This window comes from Microchirus variegatus, assembly GCF_963457635.1.
Source record: "Microchirus variegatus genome assembly, chromosome: 1".
Lineage (NCBI taxonomy): Eukaryota > Metazoa > Chordata > Actinopteri > Pleuronectiformes > Soleidae > Microchirus > Microchirus variegatus.
The window spans coordinates 2,538,563-2,550,716 of NC_139802.1; the positions used below are offsets into that span (position 1 = coordinate 2,538,563).

The window sequence follows — 12,154 nt, forward strand, 5'->3', positions numbered from 1 at the left end:
TCTGAGCGGAGGAGAAGTTCTGGGGCTGCAGTCCTCGGCGACACAGCCTCGTCTTCGCTCGCGGCATCTCGGGAACTGTCCAAACGGACGTAGCTCAACCTGGCGTGGTGTCTCACCGTCGCCTTCACCAGAACGCGCACGATGGAGCGGGTGGCGGTAGCGTTGCTCTCACACAAAGTAGTGTTGGCAATGCAGCTACTATCCATATTAGTTCGCGCAGTGATGGTTGCCAATTGATTGCCAATGGTCACCAAGGCAGCTGTGTCTCTTGTGTCTTCCCTGGCTCCAGCTACCATGGCACCACGGTTCTCAGTAGCAGCGGTGCTTGCTCCCACGTCTCCCTCTCTCCTCTCCCCCTGTCATACCTCACTCTCGAGGCTGGAGAAATGGGCCGACCCTCGGCGCGAGCAAAGGCTCTTGGCTTTGAGCGGCAGGTGGGGGGAGTAGAACCTCCGTGGCTGTGGCACCGAGCGCAGTCTCTGATATTGGAGTTTGGCACTGGCCGAAGCCTGAGCCTGGCCGGCCATCCCTACCCCTGCTGGTGGTGAGACAGAGGACGAGGAGGGCGGAGGCGGGATGGGCATCGGGAGGGAGGTGGGAGACATGGACGACTGCTGGGGCGACGACGGCGAGGGTTGAGGCGGATGGTCTGTGGGCTGTGTGCTGAGGCTGAGGTTAGATTGGCTGCCAGATTTGGCCTGATCTGGTTTTGGAGGCAGAGGTTTGGGGCGAGAGCTTCCGCTGAAGCTGTGGCAGTGCGGGAGAAGCTCTTCCTGGCTACGGGAAAGCATTGTGGCCTCTCTCTTGGAGTGCGAAGTGTGTGAGCGACTGTGGGGATGTGGGTAAGGATGGGGTTGGGGATAAAGGTTGCAGGAACACATAGTGGCCCGTCCTGTGTCCTCCCCTCTGTCCCTAGCTCTCCCTTTGCTCTTCCCTCCTCCGCTCTTCCATTTCTTCTCTCCCTTCACAGGGATCTTATCCATTGACCAGTATCTTCTCGGCGGGGGAAAGGCTGTGGGGGGTAGTGGCCATTGTGATCCTGACCCTCCGAGCCCTCCCTCTGATCCCCAACCTGCACCTGGCCCTGAACCCCAGAAATCAGCACCAAACCACCCCTCTGCTCGTGTACCCAGTAATGAATCATCCCGACTATTGATACTGCCACCTTTCTCTCTGGAGGGGTAGGTGCCAAAGAACCAGCCTCCTCCACCTATACCACCTATTCCAGTGCCACTACCCACCCCACCTCCCTCCCAGTACCTTTCAAAGCGGCCAAACTCCCCTGACGACCCATCATCTGAGTAACTGTCTTCAACTCTCGCTCTGTCCCTTTCCGACTCAGACATTGCCCCCCTACCTGCCCTCCTTCTTCTTCTGTCCCCCCGATCCCTCAGTCTGTCCCTGTCTTCCTCTTCCTCCTCATCATCGTCTCCTTCATCCTCAGAGTCCCACTCGTGGAAGGACAGCCCCTCTCTTGTCTGTGCTTTGTCTTTTTCATAATGCATTAGCAAAGGGCGCCGCTCCCCAACTCTTCCGCTATCATCTCTGTCCATTCCCCCACTTCTTCTGCGCTTGGAGGACGGAAGCAATGGGTGGAAGGATGTCGGAGGGGTGTTCGAGTCACCTCCTCTTCCATTAACCCAAAATTTGACTGAAGCTGGGAGTTTGTTAAGGTTAGGATAGCGCTTACTGGGGGTGCGATGTCTGGAATGGGAGTGTGAGGATTTGGAATGCCTCTCTCTGCTTCTGCCACTATCTTCCTCTTCCCTGTCATTGCCCTCGTCTCCCCCTTCTCTCCTGCCTCTTTCCCTCTCTCCTTCCCAGGAATCCCTCCCCTTTTCCCCAAACGCACTCCGATACTGAGCAGAGAAGGAAGGGTAGTCTTGTATTTCTCCTTCTCTCTCTCCTTCTACATCTCCTTCCCTTTCTGGTTCTACATCTCCCTCCTCTGGCTCTGAACGTTTCCCACCAGTTGATTTCCTTCTTTTCTTTGTCTTCAGTGCCTTCTTTTTCTTCTTTTTCACCTTGCGTCTCTTCCTTTCTCGCTCACGCTCCCTTTCTCGCTCTTCCCTCTTTTTCCTCTTTTTGTTCTTTTTCTTTTTCTTCTTCTCTTTCTCCTTCTCTTTTCTCCTCTTCTTCTCTCTTTTTTGCCTCTCGGTATCTCCACCTGCTCCACTCCTCTCTCTCTCACTCCAGCTCGCCCACCACTCTTGAAGCTGAGACAGTTGGCTTCCCCCCCTTTCTCGTTCCCGGTCACCCCAGGATGTACGAGGTTTCCTGGGGGGAATGGGCGGTGGCAGGCGCCCGTGGCTGAAGGAACGAGGCCGGATGATTGAACGTTCCCTGTCCCTGCCCCTTCCGAGGAGGAGACTCGACTCTTCGGTCAGTTCCTCCTCATCGTCATCATCCTCTCCATCTATTCCTCCAGTTCTGTCTCGTGTGCTCCTGGAGGAGCTGTAAGAGTAGGTGGGAGAGGTGGAGCGAGAGGACGAGGCAGATGACGATGTGGATGTGGATGATGTGGTTGACGAAGAAGATGAAGACGTGTAGTGCAAGGATGCAGACGGAGAAGGAGGGGTGTAGGAGGGGCTGAGGGGCACTGGCACAGGAAGTGAGAGCGGTGGAGAGAGGGGGCGTGCCCTCCTCCCTCCTCCCTCTCTCACTCCATCTCGTGCTTCTCCCCTCCGCCCCAGGGGCAGAATGTTCTCATATAGTGGCCCTCCAGATTCTTTGGGCTTCTTGGGTCTGCGTTTCCTCCAGAAGGATGAGGGGAGAGGGGGAGAGGGATGTGGCAGGGGGGGTGTAGGAGGCAGAGGGGCCTGACCCTTAGGAGGCATTCTGGGAGTACCCAGAGATTTAACGGCCCCTTTCCCCTGACCTCCACTGCCACCTCCCACCACCTTCTTCCCCACCCCATGGTCAATGCCCTTTTCTGAGTAAAAAGCCACACTAGCTGGAGGTGGCTGGGGGTGGCCCCTTGGCATAGTCTTGGGGGTCTGGGACCCTGCTTGTTGCTCCATGCAGGGCCCCAGTCCCTCAGGGTCAATGGGACCATAGTACCTCTTATAGCCATCAAGTCCCCCACCCCCTCCAGCAGTCGAAGCCCAATTTGGTGGGACCTTCTGAGCAAAAGGTCCCATGTCTGTGACGGGCCACCTTCCAGCCATAGGGTTGGTAGCTGTGGCAGATTTAGGCAGCCTCCAGCGGTCCACCACAGCCAGTCTACGGTCTGGCCGCGGCAGGAAGGTGGTGCAAGGCAGGGGTGCACCAGCAATGGGGGTGTTGGAGGGACCCAATGCTGTCCCAGAATGCACCACGGTGGGAGGAGAGCCTGGTAAAGGTGTTTTGTAGACACTCTGTGGCGGCTGCTGTTGCTGCTGTTGCGTCATGGCAATAGCCGGGGCAGTCATAGACGTAGAGACAACATGTGGCTGGGATGGGACTGTAACCATTGCAGCATGGTGATGAGAAGGCAAAGATTTAGATCCACCTGGAGCTGTTTCATCCTCAAAGCTACAACAGCTATACATGCCCTGAGGAAAAACAAGACACATAAAGTCATATACAGTTACTCTATGTAAAATTGTATTAATTCAACAACGATCAAATTAAATTAAATTAAATGTATGTTACTCTAATTGTGCTATGATGGTGCAGAATGTGGCTTATTCTACAGTATAAATGTGTCCAGATGTAGAGGAGACATTTTATTACTAAAACAGAGGCGAGAAAGAGGTAAGTGGAAGAAAAATGGAAATCACAAAAAACAGCAACCCAATTAAGTTCCACTTTTCAAAAGAAATGCAAGACTATGCTATTATTCAGATACAGTAAACATCATTGCTATTTATAGTAGAGTTGTGCACGGTTTGCTTAAATAAGCTGCATACATAAATGCATAAATTGCAATCACGGTGGTGAAAAGGGGTAAATGATCAGTGAGGACACAATAATTACATGCATACGGTTTGAGCTTTTTCCCTGCCAAGGTCACTGTCAAAGGAACAGGATATCCAGGGTGTGAGCAGAATTGAATTTCAATTAATCTCCCGAATTGACTGAGTGGAATTGAATTGACCCCAGTCCTCACTCTTTCAAACACTCTCACTAGAGTAATAGATAAGGGCACATATTGGCAGGAAGGCACGTGGTTACACACGTGTGCAAATATGGATGAACACACAGCATGTTTGTTCTAATGATTTAACCTGAGTTAGTGCAGTGAAATATTACAATAAGTACAGTAAGTGAAGTGATTTTGCTGTAAAAGACTTTCGAATGCTAAAACACATGACATAATCAGACATGAAAAAAAAAAACATACCCTGCTGATTGCAAGGAGAAAGTCCAATTTGCCAGAACTGGTGGCCATGCAGTGACGAAGCTTCCAGTAGACCAAGTGTTCCCAGGCAAACACCAGCAGACTGAGACCCATAGCCACCAGCAGCATGTAGAAGACACCGGCCATGTTATCAATGTCCAGTTTACTGCTCATCACCTCAATTTTGTCATTGTGGCAAATACCAGACAGCCAGAGGCGCTCTAGCATCTCAATCTCATCTGGAAATGGGACGGGTCGGGAAAGGGAGCAGAAGTGGGAGAAGGGAAATGGATTAGGTTAAAAGGGGGTAAAAAATTGAAGAGGGTTTACAAAAAAAGAGACTGAGAAAATGTAGGGAGGAGAAAAGAGACAAATGGGTCAAGAGATAAGAGAATGGATCATGTTGGATAGAAGAATTAAGGCCCGGAAGGCTCAGAGTGATTCACATATCAGGTTGACAACAAACAGACAGAGAGACGGAGACTGACAGGGGAAAAAACAATATGCATGCAGGTATGGGTACATTTGCCTATTATCTAAGGTGTCCCTTCAATTCAGGGGTCAATAATACAAAAAGCACTACAGTGTCCAGTGTAACAAAGAGGACGGAAACTGAGACAGAAGGAGAGAGTCCAAAACAATGAAGTGGCACTGAGAAGTAAAATGGCACCGACAACCTAATCTCAACATTGTAGCCCAGAGTAAATGAGGAGAGGAGGATAAAGGGAGACCAGCAGCGACAGTGAGATGGTTGGGTTGAACAAGCATGGAAGAGAGGGGGGGAAAGACATAATGAGAGAGTTGAGAAGAATGTTTTATAACGAGGATTTTATAAAGTGAGGGGAGGGAGGGAGGGAGAGGCATTCCTTCCTCTGTCCACGTACACATCAAGGGAAATGAGACAGAGAGAGTTAGAGGGAGCTGGAACAAGGAAAAGCAGAGATGGAGGACGAGAGGCTGAGATTGTGTCATAATGACAAACAGAGGGAACACTCCTCAGCTTGGGGATGAGAGGAGAGGAAAAAAAGAGGGAAAAGTGTAAAGAGGGAGAACACTGATACAGAGTGACAGAGACAGAGGCAGAGGGAGAAGATCATAATCATTTAATTGTGCTGAAGGGATGGTCAGAATCTCCATCAAGGTGGTAAGCTCTCTGGGGATTCAAGATTCCCATCAGCTAACCAACCAACCAACCAACCAACCAGGCAAAACTGCTTTAGGCACAAACTCTGCCTTTTCATTTCTGATCTGGCCTCACGGAAAAAAAAACCGAGCTGCCCTGCGAAAACCTTTGATTGGATGCGGCGGTTGCTGGTGTAACCATAGTGATGGACAGGCAGAAGATGCAGCATGATTCATGATGAAATTATAGAGGCGTATTCTCCAACAGAACTCGTAATGAAAGCTTTCTGTTGCGCTAATAGAAACGGCAGGATGAGCAGCGCTGCAATAACAAGGTCTGAAGGTTGCATTTTACTGCATATTACAGCCTGAACTATTTCAAGTCAAACAGCTGAAGTAGGGCTTTGAGGCCCGACAAGTCGCACACTCGCAACAGTGGGGTTGCCCTGCAAAGACTCAAACTCAAACTCCTCTCATTCGTAACGTCGTTAGCCAGGCTCGCGTAGTTTAGATGAAGCCGAAATCAGTCGTCTGTGTTATGTGGCTAATGTGTCTCCTGTAGAACATCATTAGCCAATCGGCCATGGCCTCCAGTTTGAGTAACAGATGGACAAAGTGCTGCTGGCAGACTCAGGTAACTCCCCGTCTCAGATTCACTCATACAGTCTGAGACACAAAGGCCCTTTTTTTAACTTCAGAGCAAAGCCCCAACTGTGGAGGATTTATCAGTGTCATTGACCTTCAGTGGCAGCGATGTGTCCAAACAGGAGCCTGATGTGAAAATAGCGAGTGTCCCAGTGAAGGGTGCAGATAAACAGGTAGTCTCATCATGTCTTGCCCTCCACTTCACAAGTCCCAGCCAAATCCCCTCCTGTAAGCTCAGAGTCTCATCTCCTGGCTTTTTCCTGCCATTTGACTTTCAACGATTCATCTCGTGCTTCTTCATCTCCCAGTTTTTTTTTTGGTTTTTTTTACAACCCGACTCTCTCTCCTCACTGCGTCTGATTCTTCTTCCCTCCCTTAGACCTTTGTCACGGCAGTTGTCTCAACCTCTCAGTCGCTCGGAGAGCTCGGTCCTGCCAAACCTGACAGGTGTGTCAAAGCCGCACAACGCCACCTCTGTCGTTTCCCGGCAGGGTTAGGTAAGGTAGAGCCGGGCAAATTGTGAATACGGAGCTGGCATGCACCACAAAGACGTCGTTTTTTTATAGAGGAAACCGTATTTGTGTGTCCTTGCGTTTGCGTGTGCACGACGGGCTCTGTGCACGTCTTCAGTTTTGCAGTGTGCCTGTTGTGGCGCGATGCCAAACACTGAGCTCCACAGATTTTGAGCCGTAAAACCATGACCCATACAATCCTCAGCTTTTATCACAACATAGCAAAACCTCTCTGCATTAACTGGGAGACCTTTGGGGGAAGAAGAAAAAAAAAAAAAAAGTCCTGCCAGCCAAGAGCTGCAATTCCAGCTTCTCACAATTTCCTCTCATTATATCTTCTCACTGAATTATACATTCTTGGTATCAAAAAAAATCACTCTGGTAAGAGGAGTTTTTTTTTTTGTGGTTGTGGTGTGATCAATGGAGCGTCTATTAGAGCCGCGCCACGAAACACCAGAGGCAACAACGAGGAGAACAATGCACTCACTGGGGTTGACAAAGCAGTGGTGCACTTCTCCACTGTCCCTCTATCCTCTAATGTAGTTGTAAAATGATATGACTCAACACAGCATGGCACAATAATGATGTAACACTATGACATGATTTAGCCCAGCTGAGGGTGTGATGCTGAGTCCTTGAGCCGCAGGGTGATTGTTGAGAGGATACGATGAATGCGAGCCCCTACTCAGTCACTCCCTCCCTCCCTCCCTCCCTCCCCTCCCTCCACATCAACAACAAATCGTTTTCCTTAGTAATCCACTCCAATAACGCCTATAACTAGAACCTGCAGCATTCGACGCCAACCCTGTGACTTCATCCATCCAACTTACACAGCCGATGTTGAGAGGGTATTGTTGCACAGAACAGGTGCGAGGACAAGGACGTGCACCAAGAATTAAAAGAAACAAGAGACAAGAGTCATGGCTGTCTGGGTTCTTTGTTTTCTCACACACACACACACACACACCAACGCACGCATATCTTTTTTTTTTTTTTTCTTAAGTCCACTTATTCCGTTCCAGATGTCAGTCTTCTTTAATAGATCTTGGCACCGAATTGGCACCATCAGTGCGTAAGCAGCCTAAAGTGTCTGCGTGCCAGAAACGGCTAAAGGACTTTGTCCACTAACGCCACAAGCAAAGCTTGATTTAAAACGTGAGGGGAAAAAGCATAAACGAGCAGCATCTGAATGAGACAATAAATGTGTGTAGCAGACTGTGTAAACTGACAATCAAGCATTAGTGTCCCGACAGTTGTTGCTGAAAAACAGACACGGAATCTCTCGGTTGAACACAAACAAATCTGTCCAGTGGACTAATCCACAAGACACAAGTCAAACTAACAGCATCGCTGCTGTACTGTATCTATCAAACTATCTGATCTATATTCTATAACACTCTCTCCACATGTAACGTACAAGGTATTTTCTGGAGGTTTTTTTTTTTTATCTCTTTCCACTTTCACACTTTCTCGCTCTCTGCGTTTGTCTCAGCTAATCTCTAATGAGTGTAAATCTGTCACCATACAAGTTGTGATGATCCTTTTTTTCAAAAATGACTCACACAAGTATTTTTTTATCCACCATGTTAAAGCAAGAAAAAGAGAATTGCGGACACTGATATTTCAGGGGGGGGGCACGGGCTCAAGCGAATATAAGGGCACCAATTCATAAATATTTAATTATAAAAACTAATCATGTTACTGCGGCAAATCTTGTACTTACTTACATATGCATTTTATTTCACTAACCGTACACTTCTTCAGATGTTCAATATACCCACACGAGAAGTTTCCGCAACATTGGTGCGTGAAAAACTACGACGCAAATACATTTTTGGTGCATTATTACACACAAAAATGATGGGTTAATACAGGGGTCTGCAACCTTTAGGATGAAAAGAGCCATTTTTGTCGTCTCTCCACCAAAATAAAATTCATTTGGAGCCAGCAAAAAAAAACGCACAAGATGAAGATAATAACACGTATAAAGGTTTTTATACAGACAAACTATACAGAATAGTAATAGCCTCTTTCATTTATGACATTTAAGAACATGTTCAGTTTGTACCCAACCTCTAGACCCCGTAGATCTGATTCTTCCATTGTTTTATTGTTTGTGGCAAATTAAAGAAATTAAAATGAGCCCACTTTGAAATAAATGAAGCAAATATTTGGATTTGTATGTTGCACAAGGTATTAAAACACTTTTATGTGTCGCGTTGATCTCTAAAGCTACAAAGGAGCCACTGCAGAGTGGCTGAAGAGGCACATGCTGGTTGCAGAACCCTGGGTTAATAAATATAAAATTAGAAAAAAAGGATTAATGTCTTTTTAAAGGGGGGCCCTTAGCTGCCCGTCCACTGAAAAGTCAGATAAAGGAAGGAGCGAAAAGGAGGGACGGCCTTTTCGCTATCACTATCAGAAACAAGTCCTTTTTGCAAAGCTTGAAATGAAGGAATAACATTGTTCTTGCTCTCCCCCCATCCTCTCTTGTAGCCAATAAAGAGACCTACAAACCTCTTTAGCAGCACCATCAGCCCTCTCCTACACACCATTATTCCCTCTGTCACAATCAAAACCCCTTACAGCCATTACTCTCTCCACACCTTACGCTCCCCCAACCACTTCTCAACATCCACTCATTCATCTACCCCCCCCTGTGTGTCCTCCATCCACCACCCATCGTTTCTCCATCTTGTCATTTCACACATAACCTTCTCTTTGCCCCTCCATTGTCCTAATTATGCTCCCCTGTCCCCCCCCCCCCCCCCCCCGCCTCCTCTCCCCACACAGTGCTCACCATCTCCCACCAGCTGCAGCAGGGCCAGGTCAAGAGGACGTTTCCAGCGTGAGTTTTTGTGCAGGGCGATACCGTAGCCTGTGGTGGCAAAAACCTTCCCCGAGCCTATGGTCATCACCTTGGAAAAAGGACAGTGTGCAGAGCTTTTAAAAAAAAAAAGAGATGACCAAGAGGCAAACGTGTATGGTGAAGCTGCAGCGCGCGAGCGCAGAGGTGCCTTTGCGGATTAGTCCTTACCTTACAACCTTCGTCCTTCCTGGCCATATAGTTCAATACTGCAGCATCATAAATAAAAGCATCCAGTTTTCTGTAAAGGGACGAAGGGAGAAATCATTCATCATTTAATGGGAGAGAGGGAGCAGAGGGATGGAGAGAATAACCGAGGCAAGGCAGGGGAGGTGGTATAAAGGTACGTGCATCCGAGTACTTTGGGATGTACCTGGGGAAGGAAGTTGGGGTGCAAAAAAATATACACAGCAGATAGACACACTGTTATGGGAAGTGCATAAAAAAAAGTTAAATCATAACAAGAAAAGGGAGGCGGAGTGGAGCAGTAAAGCAGACTTGGCAGAAAGAGTGAAAACACAAGGAGAATAAAATAAGGTAGAGATCAGGGAAAGATGTGCGAGTAAGAGATGGTGGCGGGGGAAACGGTGTCGAGCAGGAGGATGGGGATTTATATGGTGCGAAGAGCGCAGTGACAGATAGTGTGGTGGTGGAGATTTACACACTTCAGGAGGAAAAGACATGGGGATGGAGCCTGAGAGTGATGAGGATTATAAAGTTTAAATACAGGCACACAATGAAAGCACACTGGGAGGGAAAAGAATGGACCAAAAGATGAAAGGAGGAAAAATATAAAGCAGAAGACGAGCAAAGTCTTACGGACCCAAAAAAAAAAAAGACAGCGGCAGAAAAGCAGCGTTTTTAAAAAAAATATTTTTGCGCATGTTCACGCCGAGTTATGATTGTAATATCAAGGCAACGGGGAGGGATTGACGACGACAGGAGCTTAGGATAAAGTAAACTAGGATTATCCAACACATGTCAGGTGTTTGAGATTCTATGCGAAACTGCAGAGGGAAGCGGTGCCTGCGCTGCATGGGTGGGTTGAGATAGCAGGGGAAGGTGGAGGGTGTTGAGGTGAAAGAGTGTGTTCAGGAAAGCAGGAGGAGTGACAACAAAATGTGAAAACGTTATTCTAAGTTTAAAAAAAACTGTGTCACAGAGTGAGGGAATTAAAAAATGAAGAACAAAGACTACCCCCCCCCAAAAAAAACAAAAAAAAACATGTAACTACACAATCATCAGCTATACATGTTCTTGAATGGACCATGTAATGTCTCTTGATTTAAAGGTCACCTATGTAAAATATAGGTCTTTAACAATTTAAAACAGTGACTTTAATCCCAAATGAAAACATCGCAGGAGTACGGTTGCCAGATTTGCCAAAAATACACAAATAATCAGCTGCGCTTACACCCAGCATTACACAGTGTTCATCCTTAACACATCCTTGTACATAACCGTACATAACCCACCGTCTGTTTTATTTTTATAGACATTTAAAGGCGCATTATGTAATAAATCTAAAGCAACTGGACCATAAAATCCTCCTAATATGTCACAGAGACTCAGGAATAATGTTCATATAACAAACTGAACTCACCAACAACAACAGTACAGACAAAATATTTGCATTAAAAAAAAACATTTTGCAGACTGCAAATCATGTTTATGTTTTGAAATCATGTTTTGGCGTCATGTGGCGCCAACTACCGCCGTCTACCAATCACTGCAGTCAGTAGAGTCTTTGCTGCCGAGCAACCACGGGTTGCCAGTTACGTCAGAAAACAAAAAACTAAAAGACCTCGGTATTTTGAATTTGAATGTAGTAACCGTTTTTGGCCACATTCTTACATATGGCACCTTTAAGTATTCACTGACAAATTGAGTGGCAGAGTGGGAGAGCATTTGGGCTGAAGTGTCTATAGTTTGTTTGAGTTTAATGAAGGGATTCTGGTTTTGGTGATATTTATCACAGAAGAACAGCAGCTACAGGTATCTCATATTCCTCTAATGTTTCCTATTAAACGTGCGAATCTGCTATTAATCACTGTTATACGAGCATCTCAGTTTTTGTTGGGGAGTGTGCCTTGTTAGCCCATAAAGGGAAAATGATTTTATGTCTCAAGCAAACAATATAGTTTTATATTTGCCTGAGGAAACTTTTAATGATTTTTAGAACAAACTATCTCGATTGAATAAACAACCGTGATGGAACGGAGACCTGGGTAATAGAAGGCAACAAAAAAAAAGACGAGATATGAGAAAAAGGCGAGCACGCACCCGGTCTTGAGGTTGAGAATGGCGTCCTCCACCCCTCTCTGGTTGTATTTGCCCATGTACTGATGCATATCTGGGTAGTTGGAGCGGATGTTTTTTTCCGTGCTTCCGTTGGGCACCGTTCCAAACTTCAGAGGTGGGTACTGCTCCTCGGGATGCTGAAACTATCGCAGCAACCAAAGACAAAGACGGAAGGGACATGAGACACAGCAGTCTGTGCACCAATCTGTCCGACCTACTTCTGTCCACTTCCGTGTCTAACTTACAAAACCCCACGTACAGTCAGATCTTAAAACAAAAGAGCAGTTCAATGTGAACTAATAACTAATTCAAGATCTCTGATAATTGAGTTAAGTTAAATGAGATTTTATTCATTTCCAAATTCCTCTGCTTTAATCAATACAACAT

General features: G+C 46.9%; 1 protein-coding gene across 1 annotated transcript in view; it reads right to left on the minus strand.

The window, feature by feature from the left end:
* Nucleotides 1–359: 359 nt before the first annotated feature.
* grin2db (glutamate receptor, ionotropic, N-methyl D-aspartate 2D, b) overlaps nucleotides 360–12,154 on the minus strand; it is a gene marked incomplete at both ends in the record, with an annotated part of 38,482 nt that continues 26,687 nt past the window's right edge. The window contains 5 exons of the mRNA XM_083888181.1: nucleotides 360–3,533; nucleotides 4,325–4,560; nucleotides 9,401–9,518; nucleotides 9,638–9,707; nucleotides 11,750–11,910. Of these exons, the coding sequence (XP_083744307.1) occupies nucleotides 360–3,533; nucleotides 4,325–4,560; nucleotides 9,401–9,518; nucleotides 9,638–9,707; nucleotides 11,750–11,910 (3,759 nt within the window). The remainder of the gene's footprint in view (nucleotides 3,534–4,324; nucleotides 4,561–9,400; nucleotides 9,519–9,637; nucleotides 9,708–11,749; nucleotides 11,911–12,154) is intronic.